The sequence below is a fragment of the Protopterus annectens genome, chromosome 8.part0 (genome assembly GCF_019279795.1).
Source record: "Protopterus annectens isolate FY-2018-M chromosome 8.part0, PAN1.0, whole genome shotgun sequence".
Taxonomy (NCBI): Eukaryota; Metazoa; Chordata; order Ceratodontiformes; family Protopteridae; genus Protopterus; species Protopterus annectens.
In genome coordinates this window covers 304,947,722-304,975,086 of record NC_056741.1, presented here as the reverse complement: position 1 = coordinate 304,975,086, position 27,365 = coordinate 304,947,722, and the positions used below count along the sequence as shown (strand labels likewise).

General features: G+C 39.1%; 1 protein-coding gene across 1 annotated transcript in view; it reads right to left on the bottom strand.

Moving 5' to 3' along the window:
- Window positions 1-27,365, bottom strand: part of INSRR (insulin receptor related receptor) — a 467,004-nt gene that overhangs the window by 198,115 nt on the left and 241,524 nt on the right. The window contains exon 9 of the mRNA XM_044079802.1: window positions 20,365-20,535. Coding sequence (XP_043935737.1) covers window positions 20,365-20,535 — 171 coding nt within the window. The remainder of the gene's footprint in view (window positions 1-20,364; window positions 20,536-27,365) is intronic.

Here is a 27,365-nt window from a genome sequence, read left to right as displayed (position 1 = left end):
TTGTTCGGCATCTATTTTCTGAAGTACAAGCAAACACAGGAGGGTTATGGCTGACAAAGTTTGCAGATGACTGCAAACTGGGCGCCATAGTCGAAAACACATCTGACACAGATATCCTCCAGAAGGGCCTCACAGAAACGGATAACTGGTGCCAGAGCCATGGCCTGAAGTTAAACGCCAAAAAATGCATAGTCATACCCTTCGGGAAAAACAAGGTTACCCCTAGCTACCATATAGGTGACAATCCACTGAGCACAGAAAAAGTCATCAGGGATCTGGGGACCCAAGTTGACAGTAGTCTTTCGTTTGACACTCATGTTGCTAAAGTAGTTAGGAAAACCTTCTATATCGCCCACCTGATCATGAAGGGATTCACATCTAGATCAAGGGAGGTCATCGTCCCCCTGTACTCATCACTCATTAGACCTATGATTGAGTACAATGCCCCGTTCGGAATGTATCTGACCAGACACCTGATGCAGCCTGAAAGGCCCCAAAAGTTCCTCACCAAAAGGATAAAGGGTCTCAAAAATATCTCTTATGCTGCCCGACTGAAAGAACTCCAGCTTTATTCAGTCTCATACCGCTTGCTCAGAGGTGACCTGTGCCTGACATATAAGGCCATGTCAAACCCAGATTTGATGAATATGCTTCACCTCAAAAAATCTAGATCCCTCAGAACCACAAGGGCGGGAGACTTAAACCTTGACACGGTTATAAATAGAACGTGCTGGAGGGACAGATTCATCACCCAGAGACTCCCTATGCTGTGGAACAAAATCCCGGTACATGTGAGGCAGAGCACCTCGCTGGCCTTGTTCAAGAGGAATCTTGACCAATGGATGGGAGATCGCAGATATACCCCAGGGATTACTTCAGTGTCACTGCTTGACAGAGGCACAGAAAAATGATAGGCATAGTTTTTATTCAAACTAAAGGGGTGGCGAAAGCCACATAACTATGGGCTAGGCTTATAAATGCCCTTGGGCAGATAGCCTAGTATGAACCTATGAACCTATGAACCTATGAACAATTGTGAACAGCAGTGGTGATTACATATTCATGCACTGTGTTTAAATATGAACAGTGTTGCTGGCCAGGAAACCATATAAAGCAACACAGATAGTGAACTTGTTTACAATAGAGCAAACTGAGTTAGCGGAATTGTGTGGAAAGCCACAATGATTACCAGAGTTTAACATATAGCAATGGATATGGTGCAAACACAGTACAGTACAGTGCATATGGTGCAGAGTATTGTGAAATCCTGCTCCAGGTGTTCTGTACAAAAGTTGTGTAAATGATCTGTAAGGGTAGATGGACTGCCATTTAAAATAAACAGTCAGGAGAAGGGTGTGTAATGAATAGGGGCACACATGAATTGTAGGAATGAACACAAGGAAAGAGGACAGGTGAAACATTGTAATGTACATCAGATAAGGGCATGTAAATGGAAGACAGTTGTAGCATGAACATTAATCACATATCAACATAGAGTATGGAGTGCACAGTAAAAATGCAAGCTATGTGACTGTCAGACAAGGTGACATAACAATGGAGAAATTGTTTTGTGAGATAAGCATCCTGACATGAACAATGGAGAGGACATCCATCAGGGATGTTATATACAATCAGGGTTGGGTGCATATTGTGAAGCTGTGCAAGCTGATTTGCCTGACTATGAGTGTAATGTCAGTAGTGGTCTCCAACAAGTGGGACACAATTACAGGCTCATGGACAACAGTAAAAGAAGCTCTCACAATCATGGCCAATATCAGAATAATACCACCATTAAGCCCATGTCTCTGATGCAACGTATGTGATTTTGAGTGATAATACCTGGTTCTGCATGAACACACTTGTACAACTACTATGACATGTCAGCAACCTATGAGGGTAAGCAAGTACACTGTCCTGACACTGTAATATTTGCTGGATGTGATATGATGGACACTGCTATACCTGTATGTGACATTATGATCACTACAGGCTATTTGACTGGTGTGCATGGCAGATCACAATGCACACTGTCACAAATGTTACCCATGCCATAAATGTTATCAGACAGTTATGTATGTACTGTGTGCATCACCAGAACAGGTATCACACATGCATCTTGTGTAAAACCTTGATGGGTGTTCCTTACCATCAGTCAGTAATGTATATGCAATAAAAAGAATACTTAGGTATGGCCAACAAGATGTGTGGCAGCTCACTGTGGCAAAGGTAGTACACTTACACATCACTGGAAAATGCGTAGGGAGGTACATGAAGAAGGGTGTATTGTACTCACTTATTGGTCTGAGGAAGGCTGTGAACTATGGAGGTATTATGGCCTTTGATGTGGATGTCCTTCACAAACTCAGTAGTTTGTGTTACATACAAGGGAGTAGTCAGCACTGTGGCCACATGCTGGTGGACATTCCACATACCATCTGCCCAAGGACAAAGGTCACATACCATCTGGTCTACTTATGGAGTGTGATGTCTATTTTATCCTTAGGTTGTGCATTTGTTTTCATAATGTAACAAATCCCCCTATGTTATTATTTCATCTCATGTGTTGTCATGGCTGTGGCAGCAATCTTTAGTAACCATTTACCCATTTTTGCATACTAGGCTCGCTTAAGCCTAGCTGTACCTAAACGCCTACACTCCTTGCGAGTGAGCGCTGCAGTAGATAAGGGATGTACTCTTCGGTTCATCTCTGATAGAACCTCTGCAACGCTTGAATCAGTACCTTGGATTCTCTGCTCATGCACTCTTACATAGTACCCTAATAGCTGTATCACTTACTCTACTGTTAGTAAGTCCAACTACATACTTTTAATTTAGCTTTACAAATAGTTTAACCTCCCTATATCCCCGCAATGACTTGCATATAATATATTACTCTGGTGAGTTACCAGCTGGTCACATGACTGTTGCTACTCATAATATCTATTGTTTAGAGTCTATCAAGTAGATCCAGGTATACATTTTGCTTGATTTATTTCTAGCTCACTATTGATAGTTTTTATGTATTTTCCCGCTCTTAATGTTATCAGGGTTAGTTTTAGACAAGCTGTTTCAACAGGGTTAGATTGCTAGATAATTTTACTGTTAGACTGCTGATAATATTGCTGTTGTACCTTTGTTAATCCTTACCAATTTGGCTGTGTTTTGTACCTGTTCAATTTAACATCTATGCTAAGACTGTTATTCTTCTCTCCCCCTAGAAGTTAATAGCACCATCCCTACTGAATCTTGTCCAGCTTTAAGCCCTACTGCTGTTGGATCATCCTGGCCCTGACTACAGTGACTGAAAATCTGCCTACCTCCCATATTGATCTACAGTCAAGGAACTGAAAGTAGGTCTTGGGCTTCGCTTTCTGCCTCTTTAGCCTCTGTATAGGTCCACCTTCAGAGTCCATTACTCTGCCTGCGTTTGTGTGCCTAGCAGCCAGTACCTCTCCTCTCTTATCCCCCAAAACCCCCCTCACTCTCACCTTTTCCTGCCCTCATTTTTCTTTCTTTTTTTCATTCCCTTGTCCTGTTTGTATTTTCCCCATTCTCCTCTCATTTACCTATACCAGCCACTAGGTGGCGCTCTACTCTCTCTTTCTTCTTTGCTTCCTCCTATTTCCCCTGATTAGCCCTCCTCAGTCTACTCTGCTAATTTGGTTTTCCATCCCTCTACCTCCATTTTCTTCCTTACCGACTGCCTATTCTCCTTACCACCTGTGCTGATATCTCTCCAGTAACCTGCCCTACTCTCTTCCATTACACCTCACTCATCTCCTCCTAAATCCTCAGTACTCTTTTCTGTCATACTCCTCCTTACCTTTCTCCTATCCCCTCTGGTATCTGGTTCCTATCTTACCCCTTCCCTATTGACACTCGCTGCTCCTATAGTCTCACCTGCTTTTCTGATTGTCTCCTGGCTATACCTCAGTTGTTTCTAGGTCCACTTCTGTTCACCCTCTTTATAAACGATCTTCAGACTGCTATACCACAAGCTACCTGCATACAATATGCAGATGATTCTACTCTTATCTGCTCCGCACCTTCTTCTGCTGAACTGACCTCCTTAACACAAAATACCTTTAACAAAGTAGAAACTTGGTTTTCTAAACGGTTTCTCCTACTAAATGCAAAAAAAACTAAACTCCTCCTCTTCTCCCCCACCTCTCGGTCCCCCCCTTTAAACTTTACCATTTCTTCTAATAATGGCACTATCATCTCGCCTGATCCAACTACTAAACTTCTTGGAATAACCATTGACAATCATCTTTCCTTCGATCAGCACATAAACAACACCATCAAGGTTGTTAACAAAAAATTGGATCCCTATATCGTATTAAACCTTTTCTAACCCCAGCAACAAGAACCAAATGTGCTCAAACCCATCTCCTATCTACTCTCCTATATGCTTCTCCCATTTATACCAACCTCAAGAAAAACAATCTTAACAAACTTGAAACTTGCTATAATAACATAGCACGTTTAGCCACTAGTAACCCCTTTAGGACTCACCACTGTATAAATCTAAAGCAACTTGGCTGGCTCGAATTTCAAAACTACCTAAAAATTCCTCAACTCACTATAGCTCACAACATATTACACCTACCTGACAACACCCCTATACTCTCTCAACTCCTAATCCCGTATAATAATCTGAACTCGCTCCTCTAGTAAACTTATGACTAAATCAATAAAGGCAAACAACACAGCAGGTTGTTCTCTTTTCACTAACACTATAGGTAAATGCTGGAAGCTCTTACCTTGTGACATAACTTTGACTACATCCCTGCCTCAATTCAAACAGAAAATTAAACTGTACTACCTAAATCATTGGCTTTGTTCCTGCAGTACACCAGGCTAACCTTTTCTTTCTCATACTACATCTCTCCTTCACTCTTCCTATTAGTATCTGTCTTATTTCTTCTCCTTTTACAGTACTAATCGACCTAGGTACATTCTATGTAAAATTGCTAATATGGTATTAACTGCTCATCGAAATGTGCTTCTCCTGAATCTATCTTGCATTCTGTGTGATGTTATGATTTTCTAATTTGTTACTTATAAACATTTGTAATATTTTGTAATGTACTTAGTATTTAGTGGAGCTTTTCTCCTCGGGCCTCTGCTGAAAATGGACATGTATCCAGCCAGACTAGCCCGGTCAACAAATGTAAAATAAATAAAATAAAATAAAATACTGTCTGAAGTCAATGATTGCCCACAGCCTGCAGTCCAACAGACAGCTGTTTGCACACAGGGTGTGTATGCCATTTGTGATGTCTGTGACTTAAATAATGGACAGGAAACGGCCTAGCAGATAGCCCTGATGTACAGACCTGATCAGTGGACACACGATATAGATCACTTCAAACACTTCAAAATATGTAGATGCCATGTGTGTGATCCAGTGATCTACCCACTTGGTGATATAGGTGTTTCTGGCCACATCTGACAGTGTTGAGTGAATACCTCAGTGTGGATTTCCATCAAATGCCTTGGCCTGGTCAGTTTCCACAGGATGATAGTGCTGTTGTCATCCATACCCTAAGTTACCTCTTTGAGGACATCTAATAGATGTAACAGACATGGGTATAGCATTAACAACTCACATAGGTCTGTTGCACACAGCCAGGATATTACTAGTGTCTATTTAAAAATGGCCCATGATGACATGTTGGTCTACCTCACAGATGAGATGAATCGGGAGATGTCTATACATGTATGCATCAGGTGCTGTCCTCCCCTAATTCAGATGAATGCATGTCGATACACACACTTCTATGGGAACATAATCTGTGTGGAGGTTGTGTTGAAGTGTGTATCCAACTTTGTCAGGAGGGTGTATGTGTTGCGTCACATTATAGGTGATCTATGATGTTGTCACACCCTACTGATTCTGTGTGATGGGTCTGGATGAAGGTGAGATAGTGCATACTGCCTATCTTGATCTGGCCTAGGGTTTTGGCACACTCTCACACTCAGGTATCATTGAGAAACTCTGCCAGCTGGAAATTAGCCCTTACATCACATGATGGTCAACCAACTGGCCCATTGACAGAACACATACTGTGAAAGTTGGTGAATCAACCTCTACCAGTAGAGCTGTCACCACTGACGTACCCCAAGGAATCTGTGCTTGGTACTTTACTGTTTAGAATCTATTTCTTGACAGTTCAGGCTAAAGTATATGGCCTTTGGCTTAGTAAGTTTGCCGATTCTTGCATATTGGGTGCAATCATTGAGTGATGACAACATACTACAGGAGGGGCTAACACAGACAAGTGGCTGGTGCCAAATCCACACAGTCTACAAATAAATGCAAAAACATGTCTTCAATTTGGCCTTCTGCAAACTGGAATTCCCTGCAATTACAGCAACGCGAGGCTCATTGCTAAAATTAGGAAAGTTAGTATTGAGTGTAGGAAACACACCTACTTTTTAGCTGACTCTGTGGCAGCAGGCATTGACACATTTATTTTTGAGCCTAGAGGATATAGGGTTTGAATCCAGATGTATGTAATACTTTTAAATAACTAGTGAGAATGCAATGAAATGCTACATTCACCATGTGTAACTGTCTGCTGACATAGCACAGCGTGTTTAAGCAGGATTGGTCTACCTCACTATGCTGTGAAGCATTTGATGATGTTACTGATGGCTGATATAGAGACATTTTGACAACACATAATAGAAAAAAAAGAGATAAAACTATTACCGCCATATATGACATGCAATGCAGTATCACAATTATAAACTATTTTATCTGAGCTATTATATTTAAGTATACATCCTAAAAACTGTTATGGATTGGATCAAAGCAATTCTTGCAATGTGCATATATTGCACATATGCTTTGTCCAAGTATGCAGATTACAGTTAACAGCAGGTCATTTATGCCAATTGTATATAGTTTAATTTATGTAATAATATTAAAGAAATGCAGTATTGTATTGTTGTTACTTGGGGTATTTGAACCCACAACCTCTGATTACAGTCTTACACTTGACTCCTACACATGGTATGTGCTACAGACTCATGCATGATTACTTGCTTTTACAGTTAGGATATGCATGCTCACTTTGTTACTACTGTATAGAAAACAATCTAGCATTAACTTTTAATGCTACAATAATACTTCTCTTGTGCTGCATACATACCACTTGCTTCCCTCAGTCTCTTCAGATGATTAGGATGACCCTGCCTATTCAACTGGATTTCTACATTAGCAGTGAAACGAAAAGAAAAGGATGGAAGAGCATTATGCATACCAGTTTCTCTATTATAAATTCTCTTTATTAGCATACATACACAACTGTGGGATGTCACTAGTTTGAAACTCATCAAACCACTGGATGAGTGTATTCCTCTTGTACCCTTGTAGGTCACTGAAGTGCTGCCTACACTGTTTACCAGTGAGTGAGATGCCAGTCGCACTGGATACAGCCTTGGCCAAACTACTCCAAACCTCACACTTGTACTGGGAGCCAGAATAGTCTCTCTGCAGAAGTCTTTGGCTGTGATGCTTTACCAAGAGTCCAATAAATATTCTGGACTCCTGAATACCGCACCTATGTATGCTAAATTGGGCAACTAAAGTACAGCAATGGCAAATAACGATTTTCCTCCATTTCCTGTTATCACATTTATTGGTGGTGTTCAAACTTGTACAAAGATGCCAACCACATTTGCATGATGCTAAGCAGTGCCATGCAGGTGGGAAATCATTTTTTAAATTGGAAGGTTAATTTGACATTGACATTAGTTTGATGGGTGCCTGCTCATGGAACTGTTAGGTGATTTAACTTTGTAGATATGCGCTGAGGCCATAAATTTCATAAAGTGACACATTTTTGGTTTGGTTTATACACTGATAAAATTTAGTTTTACAATGTGGAATTCAAACCTATGCATAAGTGACAAAACATTTTCATCCATAGAAGTGATTTCCCATTTTTGCCACAGAAGAAGTGCTAAACCTATGCATAAGGGACAAAACATTTTCATCCACAGAAGTGATTTCTCATTTTTGCCATAGAAGAAGTGCTTCTCAGACATAGTCATGAATCATTCATAAATACAGATGACAGTTTGAGGTGTTAACCATGTATGTATGTGACCTGACAAGATCCTTATATATAGATTCATTTCTGTATGTGCCTTATTTAAGTGTGAAGGCCATCCAAGTCCAGATAGCAGACTTATATGTACAGAAATATAGCAGACAGTATACCTCAGTTATACATCTGAATCTTCAAAATACAGTGAGGGTGTCTTATCCTTCATACACGTAATTCATATGAATTGCATTATGTATGATTATGTCTAAAGTGTTATAAGTGAGATTGACTATAATGTGAAATGGAATAACAGTAGAAATGTCTGGAATTTCCTCTGTTAGAACCCAGGACCACATGTATGGCAGCCCTACACTTACACCTGTTGCCACAAGAATGCCAAAATAACTCTTGTATATTTTTGTGTTCAGTACTATTAAGTAAACTGTCACAACAGTAAAAATATGTGGCACATCCTGTATTAGAACCCAGGACCATCTGTGTTACAGTCCTACACCTACACCTTCTGCCACAGGAATACTTAAATGACAGTTGCATAATTCCCTAGTCATTCTTAAGTTCTGTGCATTAGCGGCACTAAATGATGCTTAACATGTTTGTTCAGTGCCCAACAGAATTAATATAATGTATCAGTTTTACACTGTTGACTGGTTCCTGTTTACAGGTGTTCAATGGTTGCAGATTTTGGGGAAGCTTGCTATCGTGCAAAGTGTGCACCCCATTTCTGCAGGTGTTCTGTCTGCTTCCTTTGTGGGCCACTAGTCCAGGCTTGCCCACTGCTAAGAGTACTGCAAACAAGATAAACACAGCTAAACTTGACATTCATTGTGTTTCTCTGTTTCCCTTGTTTGCAGTAAGCCATGCACTATGCTAACTGTGGTATTAAAAAAAAAGAAAAACACAAAAAGGTAAAATTAAGTGAAACAAGGAAAAGAGTTTTATTAAATAAGCAACACTATAAAATTTCTGTTGGTAATCATGAAATATTTTTTATATAGGTCCGGATTTGAACTTTCACTCCAATGGACCTTCAAAACACAATAAAGGTGTCTTATCCCTCTTTGCCACACAAGCAGCTTTGCAGCAGAGAACTAAAATCATTGTGCATACAGCCAATTGATACATCATCCACAGTACTAACAAAATATATGACAGTTGTTTGTACATGTAATAATTTCAGTAGTGCACTGTGATTACACAACCATTTATGACTATTGCTTGCACAAATGCAGCTCTGTCTTTCTGTCTGCATTTGCTGCCCATTCTTGTGTTACCTGACCAGTAATCTGAGACATGCAGTATGTAAAACATTCTGTATCATTATCATTAAACTGTGTGAGGATATTAAATGGCAATAATATACAGTTGTCAACCAATGAAGGGGAGATTGGATGTTACTGAAGAGAAACTGTGCAATGTGTGCTGCTTACTTTAAAAACTTGATTCAATTACTTCTAGACTTTGCAGGTCTAACTTGGCTGACATACCCACTGGAGGTAGGGGTGCCTAATTTGCTGTTGTGTTTTCTTTCTCCCTACCAGTAATCATTCACAGTTGCAATCCATTAGCCACAAACACAGAGGAAGTGCATGTATTCTGTATACATCTGATACACAGACCCAAGTATTTGGGATTCAGCTATTGTAATTCGTTCACACCTCATTTGCATCTTCACCATGACCACAGCCCTAATTCTATACCATGAAAAGGGAACCGTGTAGTTAGGGAACCTAAAAGCAAGGAGACTTGTTTATGTAGATAACACAAAAGAAGATATTACTTTGGGATTTATCTGTACAAAAGACTACTAATCTTGATAAGGTATGCTTGCATACTACATATGCTGAAATGTCAGTAAGAAAAATTTGTTAATATATATGCATTAGCAAATGCTACTTTTATCTGTATGTGTTTCTTAAAGGGGTACTAATGGTGTGGGAATTTGTCAGGGCATTTCACTTTCTCAGATGCATAGCTGTATTAACTGTCATCACAAGTGCTAATGTTACAACCGTTTTTCTCTGTACACTATTCTATTGCTATTTCTGTGAAATATAAATGTCCTAAATTTTCAATGACAACAGGAGTATTAGCCTTCTAGGATGGACCATACACACCTCTAGGTGAGTGCTGGCCACATGTACACATGACTGGTGATAACTTAAAATGGAATGTTCTGTGGTAAATCTGAACACATTTCAGGGATAGTTTATTTGATAGCACTTTTAGCAATTCTTTGATAATCTGATAGAAAAATGCATCATTTGTCTGTCATTTTAGGGGATAGAAGAGCACAGTAGCATTTCTGTTTTGACATAGACAAGATTTTGCTATTGTTATTCTCCTTGTTTTGGATCTAACCTTGCTTTGTGTGTGATTGTAATATGTTACAGCCAAACAATTCCTGTTTTTTACATTTAAATATCTTTACTGTTTTATGTTTCTCAGTGGGTAATAGTGAAGTACTACATTTTATGTGTTATATCAAAACAGGACTTTTATTTATGTGATGGTTATGTATATTATCCTTTTTTATATTTTATGTCACCTAGGACTATGGCACACAGGCATCCCAACCCCCAAAAATGTCCCTTCAGTGACCCTGAAAATGAAATAATTGTGGAAGCATTTAGGCATCATGATGCCTTTCTGCTTAAGAGGTAACATGGGGATGTGCCTGGCAGAATGCAAATTTGGCAGCAGATAGTGCTGATGTGAATGCAGTAGGTGGCAAGAGTAGGTCATATGATCAGGTGCACTATAGGGTACTGGCATGATTTCTTCAGCATGAAGGAGAGCAGCTGCAGTGGCATGTGAATGGGTGGCTACCAGGGTGGTCTGCTACACAGCCACCACTAACAGCAAATGAAGAGTTCCTGTTCACTTTCAGTGATCTAGACAGCTCACCGGAAAGTGCACACCAGCATGTCATTGATGCTTGTTTCAGGGAGGACAAGTATGTCCCAGGAGGATCTTCCAGATAGGCTTACCTATCTCCGTTGTTAAATACTTCTTAGATAGTAAAATATTGTCAGCAGTACTTAAGTTCTGTTTAACTTTAAATTAATTTGGAGGGGGCAGTTGTAGATTGATACAGTTAACAACACATTCTGGTTGATTACACATGGGCCTGAGATGGATGTATCATCCAATTTCTTGTTAAAAGTATTCTTAATGAACATATAAAGGGCAAAATGTTTTAACCGCTGTGTTACTGTTCATTCAGATGATGGTGTCCTTATCTTTTGCTTTACTTCTTCCAGAAACATTCAGCATAGGGTGCCTACAATCATCTGCATATAGTAAGCCACACATTTTTATATCAGTACTGATGATCAGATCAAAGAAATATTTAGTTTGTGATGTGGGTGTCAGGACTGTTGTGTGTATTGCTGTACTGTTTGTCTGTTAGCATATATTGGACTATAGTGGTGTAGGCATTAATGTTTTCCTGTGTTTGATGCTTAGTATTACAGGTGATGCTGACAGTGGAAGTGTGGGATTTCTACCACCTGATGTCAGAGTATCAGCAGATTCTGATGATGATGATGGCCAGACAGAGGCACAGTGCAGGGTGCAGAGGTTGAATATGACACTGAGGTTGCAATTCAGATGTCCTCTGTAATCCCATCAGAAACAGCCAGTAGGCCTACACCAACCCATTCCAGTCAGCCCTCAGATATTGGAAAGGTGGAGGGTGAGATACTTGAACAGAGCAGTGTGATTACTGCAGCTTCAGTGCCTGTTGACTCTGGCCATAGCCAAAGTGTGGGCAAAGTGCCCACACTTTGTAAACACTTTGGCTATTGCCAAAGTGTGGGCAAAGTGCCATACAGGAGGGTAGTTAGGGGTGTTGGGAGGAGACCTGTTGTCCACCCTCCACCTGATACAGGTGTGTCTTTAATGCCACTCAATGTGTGTTTAGAGCTCTCATGGAGGTGCAGTCATGTTCTAATAGGTCCTCCAGAGAAATGCTTAAGGTTGTAGATGTAGCACAGGTTGATATGTGTGACTGCCTCAACCATGTTGCCGAATCAGTGGACTGGATGAATGACACATTGGAATGAGTTATGTCTACAATAGAATGTCAGCTGGGAGGGGGACGGCATCCATGTGAGGTCAGGGACATCATCTGATGTTAGCAATGTGGCCACGCCCGATCACACTTCCATAGTGGCACTGCTTCCACAGCTGCATAAGTGGTTGAGTTATGCACACCCAGATGTAGCAGGCCATGGGGTCATGGTCCTTGGCATCCTTGTGAAGGGAGCTTGTCCAGCAGACATCAGTCACGTTCAAGCAACAGCGATGCATCTGACCATAGGCATGAACATGCCAGTGCAACTCCTGGGAAGAGCCAGTTCTCATGGTCAGGTACGACAACAATGAACTGCCACATCTACCATACACAGCTCACACCTGTCTGATATACCAAGATATAGAACTAGAACAGATCTTCGCTGTGTTCCTGCAGACACTCACACACCAATTTCACCTGCAGGGCTCATACACACACAACAATTAGATGATTCAGCCGTGAAGCTTAAAACTCATTCTGTCTCACTCTGTCTCACTGGCCATTTGTTGCTTTATCCAAATGTCTGCTTGCTTTTCTTTCTTACTCACACACAGTCACTTACCTTTAGTGTCAGCCTAGCCTTCCTGCCCCCCCCCCACACACACACACACACAAAAACACCATAAGTGTGCCATATCCCCGTTTTCTATCATTTGGATTCAGGGATACAAAACATTTCTGTTGGATGCTCAGGGTGCATAGCTGACTTACTGCTTAGCATACCTGTGTTTATGATGTTGTTATGCCAATTGTACTTTTAACATATTTCAGTCTTAAAAAGTTAGACAGTTGATAGAATCAAAACAGTTTTGGCATCCATTTTTTAATAATCCTCTGAGGTTTGTGCAGTCAGAAACTGAAATGTGTCTGATTACTTTCTAACGGCTCTCTTTTATGACTTTCCAGTAGAAAAATATCAGGCCAAACTGAGGACATTCGGTAACCGTCAGTACATTTGAGAGGTGTGAATGTGTGAATCTTTGATGCCTGTGGCCTATTACTTGATACAGGAGACATGTATTTGCTTAAGTCTCTGCTGTCATATGTTAAAGTCATTGCTGTACAAATCACCCACCTTTTACTTGCTTACATTATTAAGTAACAGCATACAAGGATATGCCATTCATTCCTGTTATTACCCAGTTCAGTTTTTAACAATCCAGGTTCAACATTTACTTTGTAAATCCAGCAGTTGCTACAGTGTTAGTTCAGGGCTGATTGTCTGATGCTAGAAATACACAGCCATTACATGGGTAGGTAAAGGATGTGAGCATTACCTGGCATCAATGTTACCATATGAATGTGCTTAGGATAAAGGTTTTAGCCCCATAAGTAGTGAGTAGGTGTGCTATGCTTTGCCTCTTAACCATTGCAAGGGCATATTGAGTATGCCTGCATCTGTCTACACCCATAGCAGCTGCTGGTTCCCCTCTGACTCTTCATCTGCTTGTGGCTGTGGTGACCTTGCCATTGGTGGAGAGATGGGTGCCCCTTCCCTTTCTTTATCCTGCTGAAGCTGCTTTCTCAGAATGATGTTTTGAAGCATGGCACAGACAGTGAAGATTTCAGTAAATGTACATAGATTCAACTGCAGGGCTCTCCCAAATGTATCTAGGCACTGTTACTGTGACTTCAGCAGCCCAAGCACATGGTCTATGATATTTCTGGTTTGAGTGTGTGGTGCTCTTCAGCGGGTGTGTATGCACTTCTGATGGGCGTCATCAGCCACAATTCCACTGCATAACCTGCATCCCCAGTAAATGACCCTGTGGGATATCACCCCTAGTGAACATCTGATACAGTTAGGAGGTGTGCCAGATATGTAAGTCATGGTAACTGCCTGAGTGGCCAGCACACACATACAAGATGATTCTGTTAGTATTACACATGACTTGGCAGTTAATAGAGTGGAAGCCCTTTCTGTTTATGTAGAGCCTTCCCTGTTCCCTTGGTGGTACTTTAATTTCTCTATGTGTACAATCTATGGCAACCAGTACTTCAGGGTAGTGTGCTACAGGATAGAACTCCTGAATATTTGTGGCTCTGTCCTCAGGAGTTCAGGGAAAATACATGTGGTCACTGGCATACTGAAGCATAGCATTCAGGAATTGATGGAGGATCCTGAATGCTGATACGTGTGACACCCTCAGCATATTACCTGTTGGTCTGTGAAAGGTTGCTGTAGTTAAAATTCTAAGTGCTGCACATACCTTTGTCTCCACTGAGATGGGTTGCCCTCACTTTGCCTTGGGTATGAGTTAAGGATGACAGAGGTTGCAGAGTTCCTGGAGTGTGTCTCTATCTACCCTGTAGTGCTCTACAATTTCCACATCATGCAGAATGTGATAAGTTACCTGGGACCTGAAAACACTTCTCCCTGATATATTAGCAGCAGCAGCATAGACTTTGGCCTGTTGCACATACACATGAATTTAAGCAACAGCAGCCCCTAACATTCTTCATGTGTAGACTTCTTTCCATGGCTGTATTCCAACAGGTTTTTGAATTCCCATGGAAAACCAGCACTGAGTCTACACAGTTGTTTTATAGCTTGTTGAATAGAGCCTCCATCTGCTTATGCTGTAATTAGAATGCCACAGTGTTTACCATGGTTGCTTGGCTCTACACACCATGTAGAGCCACTTCTTGAATACAAAGCCATATGCTACCATGCGAGCATCGTGCCGGTCTTAGTGGACCATGTAGGGTTTAGTAAATATGCCCTATTATCTTTAAATGTTAATGGTCTCATCGATATATGCAAAAAAGAAAAAATAGTGAACTATATTAAAAAAGTAGAGTGCAAACATCTATGCTACAGGAGACTCATTTGGAAAGAAATTAATGTCTAAATTTGATAAGCAAATGATTTTAGGAAGGTTACTAAGCGGAATACCTGGGACAAAGGAAAAGAGGAGTATTCATATTAATTGCAAGAGGAGCTCCAGTATTGATATAGGAGGATAAAAAGATAATAATGGTAGATTTTTAGTTCTAAGGGGCTACTAGGAAGGGAGGAGGATTACACTGGCAAGTATTTAGATTCCAACTTTCATCAAGCAATATTACTTATAGGTGTGGGCTGTAATTTGATTTCCAGCAGTAAAGATGTATCTGGTGAACTCAGAATGGAAAATATAACAAATGAGGGTATATTTTTTTGAAGAAATTTATGAAAGTATTTGGCATGGAAGATATGAATTCAGTAGTAGAAGTGAATTTATATATTATTCCTCAAGATACAAAAACTCTGAGCTAGACCGAACTTACATTTCACAGGAACATGTGCATTTAACTGAAAATTTAGATACACACCCAATAACTATTTCAGATCAAGTGCCAATAATAAATAAATTTAAAAAATGCAGGCTATAAATAAATATTAGACACTGGCACTTTCCCACCTATCTGTTGAAAAGACAGGAATTTAAGGAATGGGTAGTGGAAATTCTTCGAGAGTTATTAGATAAGACAGAAATTTCTTCTGAAAATATAGCTAGGGAGTGGTATAAACTTAAAGCGACATTTAAAAATAGGGTGGAAATAAAAAAGGGAGATATGGTTATGAAGTAACAAGAATTATTTAGACGGACTGACAAATGTTAAAGTATTGCAGAATAGGAGGAATCCCACAGAACAAGAAGAGGATAAACTGCAGAATGCTAAACAGAAAATAAGGGATTACCTCGATAATATTCAAGAGTTTAGAAAGATTGTTGTTAAGCAACTGTTTTTTTATAATAACTCCAGAGTACAAAAACTTTTAGCACAACAGCAGGGAACAGAAAGTAGCAAGAGTTGTCATCAAGCTTAGGGAGCCTATAACAAGGAAGATAATAAAAGATCCTGTAGAGGTACTAGAAATATTTCAGAAATTTCATGAAAGTCTGTATAAAGCAAGAAATATGGAAATCAAGAAAAGGTACAAATGGAAATGTTTATGGAAGAATTAAAAATTTCAAGGCTTGAGGTAGAGTAGTCTCAATTGCTAACAGTGAGGGTAGGAGGGGATGAGATAAAAATGGTGATGTATAACCAATCTACAGGAAAATCCCCAGGAATAGATTGTATTCCTGTAGGAGTTTGGACCCATCAGATCCAGCTTCTCATAGGTCCAGTTCAATCCTAAGCCATGATTATAAACTGTTTGTGTCTATAATGACTAAAAGAATGGCAAAAGTGATGTGAAACGGTATATATGGATCAGTGTGGTTTTGTGAAAGGGAGGCAAACATTTGATAACATTAACAAAACATTGATGATCGAGAGGGAAGCAGAATGTAAGAAAATACCACTATTGTTGGTGGATCTTGACGCAAAAGACAGTACTTGACAGAGTAAGCTGGGAGTTTATGAGCAGGCAATGGAAGTATTTGTATTACCTGATAAAATTTTAAGGTTGATTAGAAAGATATATGAGGGAATAGAGGTGAAAATTAATGTGCATGGGTTCCTCTCTGATAATTTCTGTTTGAGCAGAGGAACCAGGATGGGGTGTCCTCTTTCCCCTTTCTTATTTGCATTATGTTAAGGACCATTGGCAAAGAAAATAAGAGACTCAGAAATTAATTCAAGGATATAATTGGTATTGTCCTCAAGAAAAGTTGGCTCTATTTGCAGATGATATTATTTTATACATGTTAAAAGCAGAACATTACATTTCTGTGTTGTGTTTATTTTGAAGCAGTTTCAGATCTTTTCAAGATAGAAAATTAATGAGGCTAAAACAAAGGCAATAGCTATAAATTATGTAGGCACACACACATTTGCTCAGCAATATTCATATTTATGGGGACATGATAAAATGAAGTACTTAGGAGTACAGATTAAAATGATTCTGATGTGGCAGCTAAGGATATGTGGGAAGAGACTAAACAAAAGATGATACAAAAACTGAGAAATGTAAATGTCTGTTATATGACTGTGGATAGCAAGATACAAGCATATATAAAGTGTTTGTACACCCTTTAGTTTTATACACAGGTCAGGTATATTTTTATCAACCAGAGGAGAAGCTGTGGATAGCAATTAATAAATAGCTAAAGGATTTTATCTGGGAGGGGAAGTTGGCAACAGTCAAGTGGAATAAGCTGATTCTACCATTAGAAGAAGGCAGTTTTGGATTACCTGATTTGAAGGGGTATTTCAGGGCTACACAGTTAATGCTGATATACATGCCACAAGCAGAAACCTATAATTCAAGGCAGAAAGGGATGATGATGAAAAAGGGGGAAGCTCAAGAAACAATGAGAGACTGGGATTTTGGATGCAGATCCTTAAGGAGAATAATAACCATACAGAATATTATATTCATAAAGTAGCAGAAAGTATTCTAAGAAGTAGGCCAACACGGGAATGGAGAAAGCAGACTCTACCAATAGGGATGACTGCAATTAGGGATACAGAGAATAGGCAAGAGGGGGCTGGAATTTATTGCATAAAACTGGCAAAAGAATCAAGGTATTGGGAGCACATAATTACAGAGGGAAAGGTAATAGAATGGGAAGAGGCCAAGAAATTATTTGGACTGCAGTTTAGAGACTGCCTTCTCTATCAAGGATTAATATCAGAGTATAGGCAAAGAGAAAGGAATAGTTGGGTCCTAAGCAAAAGACCAGCACTGGTAGAGTTTTTAGTAGAATCTAGAATAGAAACTGCTTTTAAAAAGGAATAATTTGTAAAGTATACAAAATATTGCATGATAACTCTAAGAATCGATCAGAGATAGGACTGGGAAGACAGGTTGGATAAGCAATTCACAAAGAAACAATAGGGGATATATGTATGTCTCCTAAATATGAAACAAAGTCTAGAAGATTTAGGATCTTTACTTGGAAGTGCTTACATAGGCATTTTTATACTCCAAGTAGACTCCAAAGAATTCTAAATAGCAAATGTTGGTGGTGTGATGGGGAAGAAAGAGGCAATTGGGAAAACTTTTTGGAGAGTATAATGAGTTGGCAGACATTAAAGATTCCCTGCAGACTACTCTGTCAGATAAACTGCATGAGCAAATTGGTTTAATAAGGAAATGATTTTTTGAGCTATGATACAGAATCAGAACTGCCTAGACATAGTAAGGCCTTCCTGAGTCTAATTATGGTGCCTGCCAAAAAAGCAATTACTAGAAAATGGAAATCAAAGCCTAAAACAATTGTACTAGAAGTAGTTAACATAGTAAACAAGATACAACAATTGGAACTGTGATCTTTATAAGAGTGGAATGAGGTTTAAAAGAAGTCAGGATTTGAGTAGGTTATGCAATGTTTGGCTGACAATGACTGGATACATTATAAGTGATGGTTTGTGATGTATAATGTTTGCAAGTAAAATTATGTCAATATGTTTTTCTTTTTCATTTATATAAATGTATTATTGCCTATGTCATACATGATAAGTTAGTAAAGATGTTTTTTGTTTAAAAAAAGAAGAATGAATTAAGGGAATAGCACATAGGATTCTGTCAAATAAATCAGTAACAGGAATCTGTTTGCATTTCTTCAGAAAGGAAGAAATCACAGCTGTCAAATTACACAGGATATTTTCAGGGGCAATAGAAACTCACCATAAAAAATCAGGACAAAGCCATACAAAATGGGGCAGACAAAGGCCCTAAAATAGAGACAGATTTTGATTACAGCTGTTATAAACTTAAAAAAGTTGCTAGAATAACATACTTTGTATCAGCATGCATTTTTTGAAGAATATGAAGTCTGAAACTCAAATGTTTGTGAATATTTAGTGACTTTGTTCCTCACTGATTTGCCTGAAAACCACAAATTTAATGAGGAACAAACCAAACATATGAGGCAAATATCTGAACCGTTGAAATGTATGTTCCTTTCTAAGAGGACTGTCTTAGTAGACATTTCAAATTACAGAATAGTTAACATGAATTGGGGGTGACTTTTACAACTAGATGGGACATGTGTCAGGGCAGGGATTGAGCAGCTGCCTCTCTTTGTAAACTTCAGTACCTTGAATGATATAGATATGTCCATTTTCTGCCTTTCTGTTCTTTGATGTCAGGTCATGCTTTGAGACAGGCAACAGACAGAAGGGTTCTGACACTGCTGAAGGGTCAGGGACATGCAATTAAGGCTAAGGCAGTAAGTTGAAAAGTGATATTAAGATGCTTTCCATAACAATTAATTTCCATATTTAGCAATACATAAACCCCAGCTGGTGTGTGTGTGTGTGTGTGTGTGTGTGTGTGTGTGTGTGTGTGTGTGTGTGTGTGTGTGTGTGTGTGTGTGTGTGTGTGTGTAAAGAAGGACATAGTAAACAATGTGCTGTTCGAATAAAATTACAGTATATACCAGTGGCAACAACTCTAGGAGTAGGAAGAATGTCCCAAGCTGCAATACTTCAAAATATATTGCTGAAAAAGTTTCAGAACTGTTTGTACCCCAATAAAAGGAAATATAACCTATGCCTAGATACTTCAACCTCAAAGTAGGCCATATTTAGCTAGGGTGGTGTTGGAGTGTTAATTTCCCTGGAGATCCATGAAAGTTAAGGCCGTTATACACCCTACTCCACCTACATTTATCTCAGGAATTTGTGCAGTGTCCAAATAGTTCAAAGAAATATTTTGTTGCACTGTCATTTCATAGAGTTGTATTTTTTCTTTCACCCTTTGTTTTCCATCTGTCTACATCTATAAAACACAGTTTCATCTTTGCACAGACATAAATTCATAATGCACTGTTTACTATAGTTAGTCAGTTAGATGATTGCAATTTATCTGTCCGTCTGGTGTGCGGATTAAGGCTGTCAGCTGTTAAAGGATTCTCTCCCTAAGCGTAATCTGCCCTAAGTGACATAACCAGGCAGTGCTTTCAAATTGGCCATGAAAATAATCAATTACAGGTAGTGAGTTTACCTGGTTATTAACTATATTAAAATATATACATTTCAAGTAGGCAAGACAGCAACACATGAAATATTTACTCCTCAAATAAGCTGTAAAGTAGGAACAACATCATTTATCTCTATCTCATGAAATGTGGAAATCAGAAAACGATTATGTAACAAGATGTATACTGTCATACTAGGAAGGCAGGCAGCAAAATTATGTGTATATGTATTTAAAACAATATGAAAACTGAGTAGTTTGAAAGTTGCTGAATCAAATGTATTAATGCAGCCATTTCTACCACTTTTACACTTCATCATATACCACTGCCAAAGTATAGTTAGACTCACTTTTTTGACAATAATCACTGAGGTAAAGCTCAGAATCTTCCATTTGCTGTTGCCAGCGAACCAGATAGTAGGTGATGTTCCCATGTCGATGTGTTGGTGGCTTCCACCTCACCACCAGCTGTGAGGAAGATGCAAGATGCACAGCGGTCACATCCAGGGGGACTGTAGGTGCTAAAATGAGAAAACAAATGTGAGAATGAACATTTGTGGTAAACATTTGATGTATGGCTGTCTAATAGGGACAGATTCAAAAACAGTTTGTGTTTTTTCCCCATTTTTTCTTGTAGTTGACATACAGTGCATGCTTATTCTTTCTTATATGTATTCTTTGAAGCATTTCAAAAAGAATGTAAAAATTCTCTAAGCAACTGATTTTTAGCAGCAGATGTTTTAAATCAGCCCTATTTTGTCAGAAACAAAATTTGGCAGTGAATCCTGTTTAGCCACATATTTTGAATTCCGCTTGTCTGCATCATGGAACCTTGAGTATAAGAGACTTTCTTTCTATCTCTAAAGCTGAATAATCATGAAGATAGGATCGTTAGAGATTAGGGTGTGGGCGGGGGGGGGAGCTGACCCCCCTGCAAAACAGCTTTTTTTTGCCTTATAAAAGTTGATGTTTCTTGGAGTTGACTTTAGTTATGCAATATTTTCCATTCCAGTCATAAAACCATTGATATTCATCAATCATTTGTTGACCAGGGTAGGGCACTGATACCAGATGGATCATTTTCAGGCTCAGCCCTGGAAAAGTAAGTAAAAAGTAATAGCAAGCAAAGACGTAGTTTACAATACAGATGAGTACAAAAACGATATTACCTACTTCCCAGAAATCTTAATGCTTAATGCACCATACACTTATAACTTTGACATACTATACAGTTTTGTTATTTTTATGTGCTTGTAATAACTTATGCTTTTATTTCTGTAATACCCTGCATTACTTTTGATGTGATTCATTAATGGTATTGTGAAATTGTTTGTAATAACTTCTGCTGACTTATTTCTCTATTACCCTGTATTAGTGCTGATGTGACTGTTACTTGTATTGTTTCTGTATGTATGTATGTAAATGAAGCTTTTCTTGCCGGGCCTCCATTGAAAAAGGTCTCATACTGGCCCAATGGACTTTCCCAGTTAACAAACTGCAAATAAATAAAATATTAAGCATGTTAAAATATTAGAACATCATGAAGTTTGTCTAACAAGGTGGAAGGCTAATTAATACAATATCCAGCAAGCAAAAGCTTTGTAACCATGTAGTAGAAGTTTGTTTAACAAAGAAGGAATTTATCTAATATCAAGTGACATATAGTTCTATTCGCATAATTATTGAAGGTAATTTGGACTATAGTGACAGACAGATTGATAAGTTAAATGGTGGACGATGTTAGCGAAGAATAAAGAGTCCAATTGGGCATCCTGGACTTGGAAAAAGGATATGACAAGGTCCCAAGAAAGCTGATTTGGGCAGTCTTGCATTGGACTGAATTTCTTGATACACAGAAGTAGTGCAGGCTATGTCCAAGGACCCAATGAAACAAGTGCGAACAGTATTCTGACTCACCGAGGTGTAGCCAGTGGGTGTGCATCAGGGTTCAGCTCTGAACTCACTGCTGTTCATACTGGTGATGGTCTACATTAACAAACAGGTTGGGGGGGGGCAGATTAAGAGGCTGCTGCATGCAGATGATATGGCATTACAAGTAGGCTCTGAACAAGAAGTTCTACAAATGATAGGAAAATGATATGCACAATTGAAAGAACGTGTAATGAAACTGAATACAGAGAAGACAACTGCCATGGCAGCAAATGTGGAAAAACAGAAGACACTGAAAACTGAGACATAAGGAAAAATAGTGGAAGAGGTGAACAGGATCAAGTATCTGAGAGGAGTGGTTTGAGGAGATCAAAGCTAGAATCAAAGGGCTGCAGCTTAATGGAACACAGTCACTGTACCCTGGGTGCTGAATGCTGAATCCACCCAGTTAAATCTGTCTTAGTGTTTGCTCCTATTTCTGCTTCTACTTTTTTATCAGAAGTAGTGTGTAAGAGAAAAACACAGAAGAAGCTGAAAAGTAAGATGTGTAATACAGTCATATGGCCATATTACTGAATAGTTCAGAAACCTAGGCAGTAATGGCAGAGCAGTCAAAGAAGCTAGAGGTGATGGAGATGAAGTGCCTGAGATGGGTGGTAAAATGCACACTGTGAGACAGAAAAAGAAATCAGGACATCAGAGCAGAAGCCAAAGCAACTCCAATTGCAGAGAAGGAGTACAGATTATGGCGGTTTGGGCATATATACAAGAAAATAGAAGACAATCTAATGAAAAGATTTCACAGAGACAGGAAGAAGACAAGAGGAAACAAGTGCATCCAGTAAAGAGATTTATGGATTCCATGAGGAAAGAGCTGCAACAGCCAGGCATGACCATGGAAGAAGATAGAGTGGTACTGAATTGAGAAAGATGAAGACAGTTGACTCAGCGCCCCAAACCCATGTAGAAAATTGGAAATAGGGAACTGATAATGATGACAATTATGATGAATGTATGGAGGAGGACAGAGTAAGTGTAATAGAGGTATGGAACAAAGTCATGTCTTGTGGGAAAAAAATTATAAGCACCTCTTGTGTGTAAAGATTCCTTGAGCTGATGGCTAAAATTGACAGAATAATATGATTTCTCTTAAGTTACCAATACAGCGAAGCCATGGTCAGTGGAGTGGAATTTTGTGAGTGGTGTTTGAATCTTCACTATAACGAAGGTGAAGGCAGGGGCAGAATACCTCTCAACTGTACAGATTTTCGCAGAAATCCCAAATTTTGACCTCATATTTTTGGTCTGATTTTCATAAAATTGTGGTTTTCTGGCAAATCAGTGGCAAATCATTAAAGATTCAAGTTAGAAAATAATGACTTGAGTTTCAGACTTCATACCCTTCTGAAAATTCATGTTAATGCAAAACCTGTTATTCTATCAACTTCCTAAGTTTGTAAGACCATTATTTAAAAATTATCCCTGTTTTGGGCCTTTGTCCCACTTTTATTTATGGCTTTGTCCAGATTTCTTGCTGTAAGAGGTTGAGGGGTATGAGGGGCAGGGTTAGGGCCTCTTAAAGGAAATTCTCTAATTTCTGAGATCCTGACAAAGGCACATATCAGCACAATGTCTAACCCCCCCCCCCCCCATAGAGCTCTCACCTCTGTACTGCGGATACTCAGTAACAAATGGACTCCAGGTACATTTTGGGAGACTTGATGGTCAGCAGACACAGATGCAAATAAAGATAGATAGATAGATAGATAGATAGATAGATAGATAGATAGATAGATAGATAGATAGATAGATAGAGAGATAGATAGATTAATAGATAGATTTAAATACAGATATAGATATAGATACGAGGGGAAAATCAAGAAGGGTAATTCCTAGAAAGATAAAAACTCTCTTATCAAACTAAATGTGAAACTAAGAGAGCTAATTAGGTAAATGAAAGCCAACTATGAGGTTAAGATAGCTTCCCAATAAAAAAATAACCATAAGTTATTTTTCAGCTATGTCAGAAACCTCAAAGGCAGCACACAGCAATGTGCTGAAGTGGTGGTTAATGGTGCCAGATTCACTGAGCCTGGTGAAATAACAAACTTGTTAGCAGACAAATTCAGTTCCAGCTTTACCCCCCCTCACCCTCAACCATCCTCCAACAAATACCCTCAAGCATAACCCCTCCAACTGGTTGTGCTCACAAAAGCCAAGAATGTAGCCTCAATGTGCTCTGATAACATCACAGGATCCCTCCTGAACAGTCTGAAATATGACTTTTCAGGACCTTTAGAGTCAATATTTAATAGTCTATAGTTTTAAAACAGGCTTTGTGCCATAAGAATGGAGGACTGCAACAGTCATGCCCCTTCATAAGTAAGGACCATCAACAGATACCGGAAACTACAGACTCTGTAGTCTGACAAGTCTTATTTGCAATGTCATGGAAAGAATTATCATGGAAATTATCAGCAAGGACATAGCAGACCTACAGACACTCAATCCATCATAGTTTGGCTTTGTCAAAGGAAGATCATACTTACTGAATCTGGTGGATTTCTTCAAAAGAGTCACTAAGGTAATAGATGAGGGGAAAGCAGTTTATACCGCCTACCTAGATCTGGCTAAAGCATTTGATACAATATCACACTCAGGCATTGTCAACAAACTTATGGAGCTTGGCATTAACTCTTTTATAACACCCTGGATAGCTAGCTGGCTTCTGGAGAGGACCCAATGGTTAGGATTGGTGAGGCCATCACCACAAAGAGGCCAGTCATCAGTGGAGTCCCTCAGGGCTCTGTGCTTGGCCTACTCCTCTTCGGCGTCTACTTCTCAGAGGTCAAAGCCAATGTCAGAGGCCTCTGGCTGACCAAGTTCACAGATGATTGCAAACTGGGAGCAGTTATTGAAGCTCCTCAAGAGGAGAACCCCCTTCAGGAAGGTCTAACACAGACAAATGCTTGGTGCCAAAGCTATGGCTTAAAACTCAATGCCAAGAAATGCATTATAGTGCCTTTTGGTAAGTCAGCCACCTCAAATAACTACATCATCATAAAACATCTAAACGTTGATTCACTGGTCAGGGATCTGAGGATGCATGTAGAGAATGACCTAACCTTCAACCAAAATGTGTCCAAAGGAGTAAGAAAATCATTCTATGTTGCTCAATTTATAAACAAGGGCATAGCATCTAGATCCAGAGAGGTATCATACCACCATACTGAGCCCTCATCAGAGTCATCATAGAGTAAAATGCTTCCTTTGGTATGTGCCTGACTAGACACATGCAGAAAATGGAGCATCCACAAAGGGTCTTTACAAAAAGAATACAGGGAGTAAACAGAATGTCCTGTGCTAATCACCCTATTGCCCTGTCTCTTTAGTCTGTATCATACATACTGCTTTGACATAATCATTTCCTAGCATGCAAGGCATCCCTGGACCCTGTTGTGATGAAACGTTTGCACATCTGTAAACAAACAGCATCATACTACTAGATCAAAATACCTACATTTTGCTTGCAACATAAATAGGATATTCTGGAAAGACAGATATGTTTCACATACAATTCCCGTTCTCTGGAACATCCATATGAAGCAGAGTTCCTGCGTAACCGTTAAGTGTAACTTGGACAATGGATGGTTAATCAGAAATTCACCCCAGCCTGGCCCCTATATCTCAAATGGACAAAGGCAGTCAGTAAATCACCCCTATATAAATCAAAATTTTGCGGCACATTTGGGTTGCACAGCTAGGCTTATAAGGGCCTTAGTGGTCATTAGCCTAGTACAGACTAATGAGCCTATGATCCTATAAATTAAAAAAGAACAAGCGCACATGCTCCCTCCTCAAAATTCTCTCATCCAACATGTCAAAAAAAATTACAAACTATAAAAAATTAACCCAAAAATTACCCCTCCCCTGTAAAAAATGACTGTTCAGATAATATGCCCTAAATGAGAACCAAAAGCTTGTGCTGAAAGCTATTAATAAAACCTACCTAATTTTACAGTCATTACTCTGCAATAAAAAGAAATAGAACAAAACTGTAGCATTTTGAAATGAATAGGGAAAATAAACAACTATGTAAAAATGCTGAAACAGAAAAGGGAAACAACTATGTGGGGAGTCTTATGTTAGCTAAATGAAATAGACTGTAGTGTAGTTAAAGCACCCACCATGAAACTTGTTCCCTAATCTTGCAGTAGCACGTATTTCATTCATCTAATACCAGATCCTCACATGTTCCACATACATACAGGACATAGATTAGGACACATTTTCTGTGATATCCCCATTAGAGAGGTGTAACTGCCACTGCACTTAAGATCCTGTTTAGGTCCCCTTTGGTCAGGATGTTCTGGGAGTAGGCCACTCTGGTGTTATGGGGAGAGGGGGGTGAAAAGAAATATGGCTGCTTTTATTGACAAGTTGTGAGGCAGTACTGGCTCTTACTGGAGAATATACACGAAGTTATAAGCTTTTGGTGACTAGGCTGTGTATGGGTACTGGGGCTGAAGTTCACTGGAATAGTGTGTCTTGCTTTTATGTTGGTCCATTTGCTTAACTGGTTATGAGTTCATATCTGAATCCTTCCTCATATAGTAGTAATTTTACTTAAATTAAAATTAGGACTGGAAAAGCTTAATAAAATTAGATATGCATTATGTCATGAGCTACTCAAGGAAGAATTCCAGATAAAAAACTTTCCCACTTTGGAGAGAGGGGGTACCATTTATTGTTTGATAGAGAGACTGTGCCGCTATCATCTGTAAGATGATTTTGTGTAAAGCATCTTGTAAACTTTAGTAGTAAAAGTCTATTTGACTGTGATTTACAATTACTTATAATATGAATGCATTTTTAAGAACATCAGTGACCTTTGCAGGCTTATTAAATGATGCTGTATCTTTAAATACAAAATACAAGGGCACATAACTAAATTTTGCTATCAGAAAATGTACCTTAATGGAGCTGAATAAGATAAGTTCATGGATAAGGTACCCTATCATGGCTTACTTCTCCCACCCATTTGGGAAAAGAAGAGGTGCAGGTGTATGTGTAACAAAGTCATTCTATCTAGGAATTAAAGAGAGTTTCTCTGATGAAGTGATGAGGTGGACAGATTCCCAGATCACAGGAACATGGATACTGGCGGTCATTCTACATCTGTCTCCAGCTTCCCTGTGAGAGAAGTTAAAGACAATGAACTATGATTCTTATCCAGGTGTGAATGCTGACTGCAGATGAAGAACCTATGTTGCCTTCTTTCTGTGACTCATCTATGCATATAAAAAAGAGCTGATATAGAAAAATTCACTAATTACATTTGCAGACCTTCAGTACTTATATTTGCAAGGCAAATAGCTCGAAATGGTCTAGCTTTACCTTATACTCAATCTACTGGTAACAGAAAACCCAATCCCTAAGCCATTACATTTCTGCTTTATCT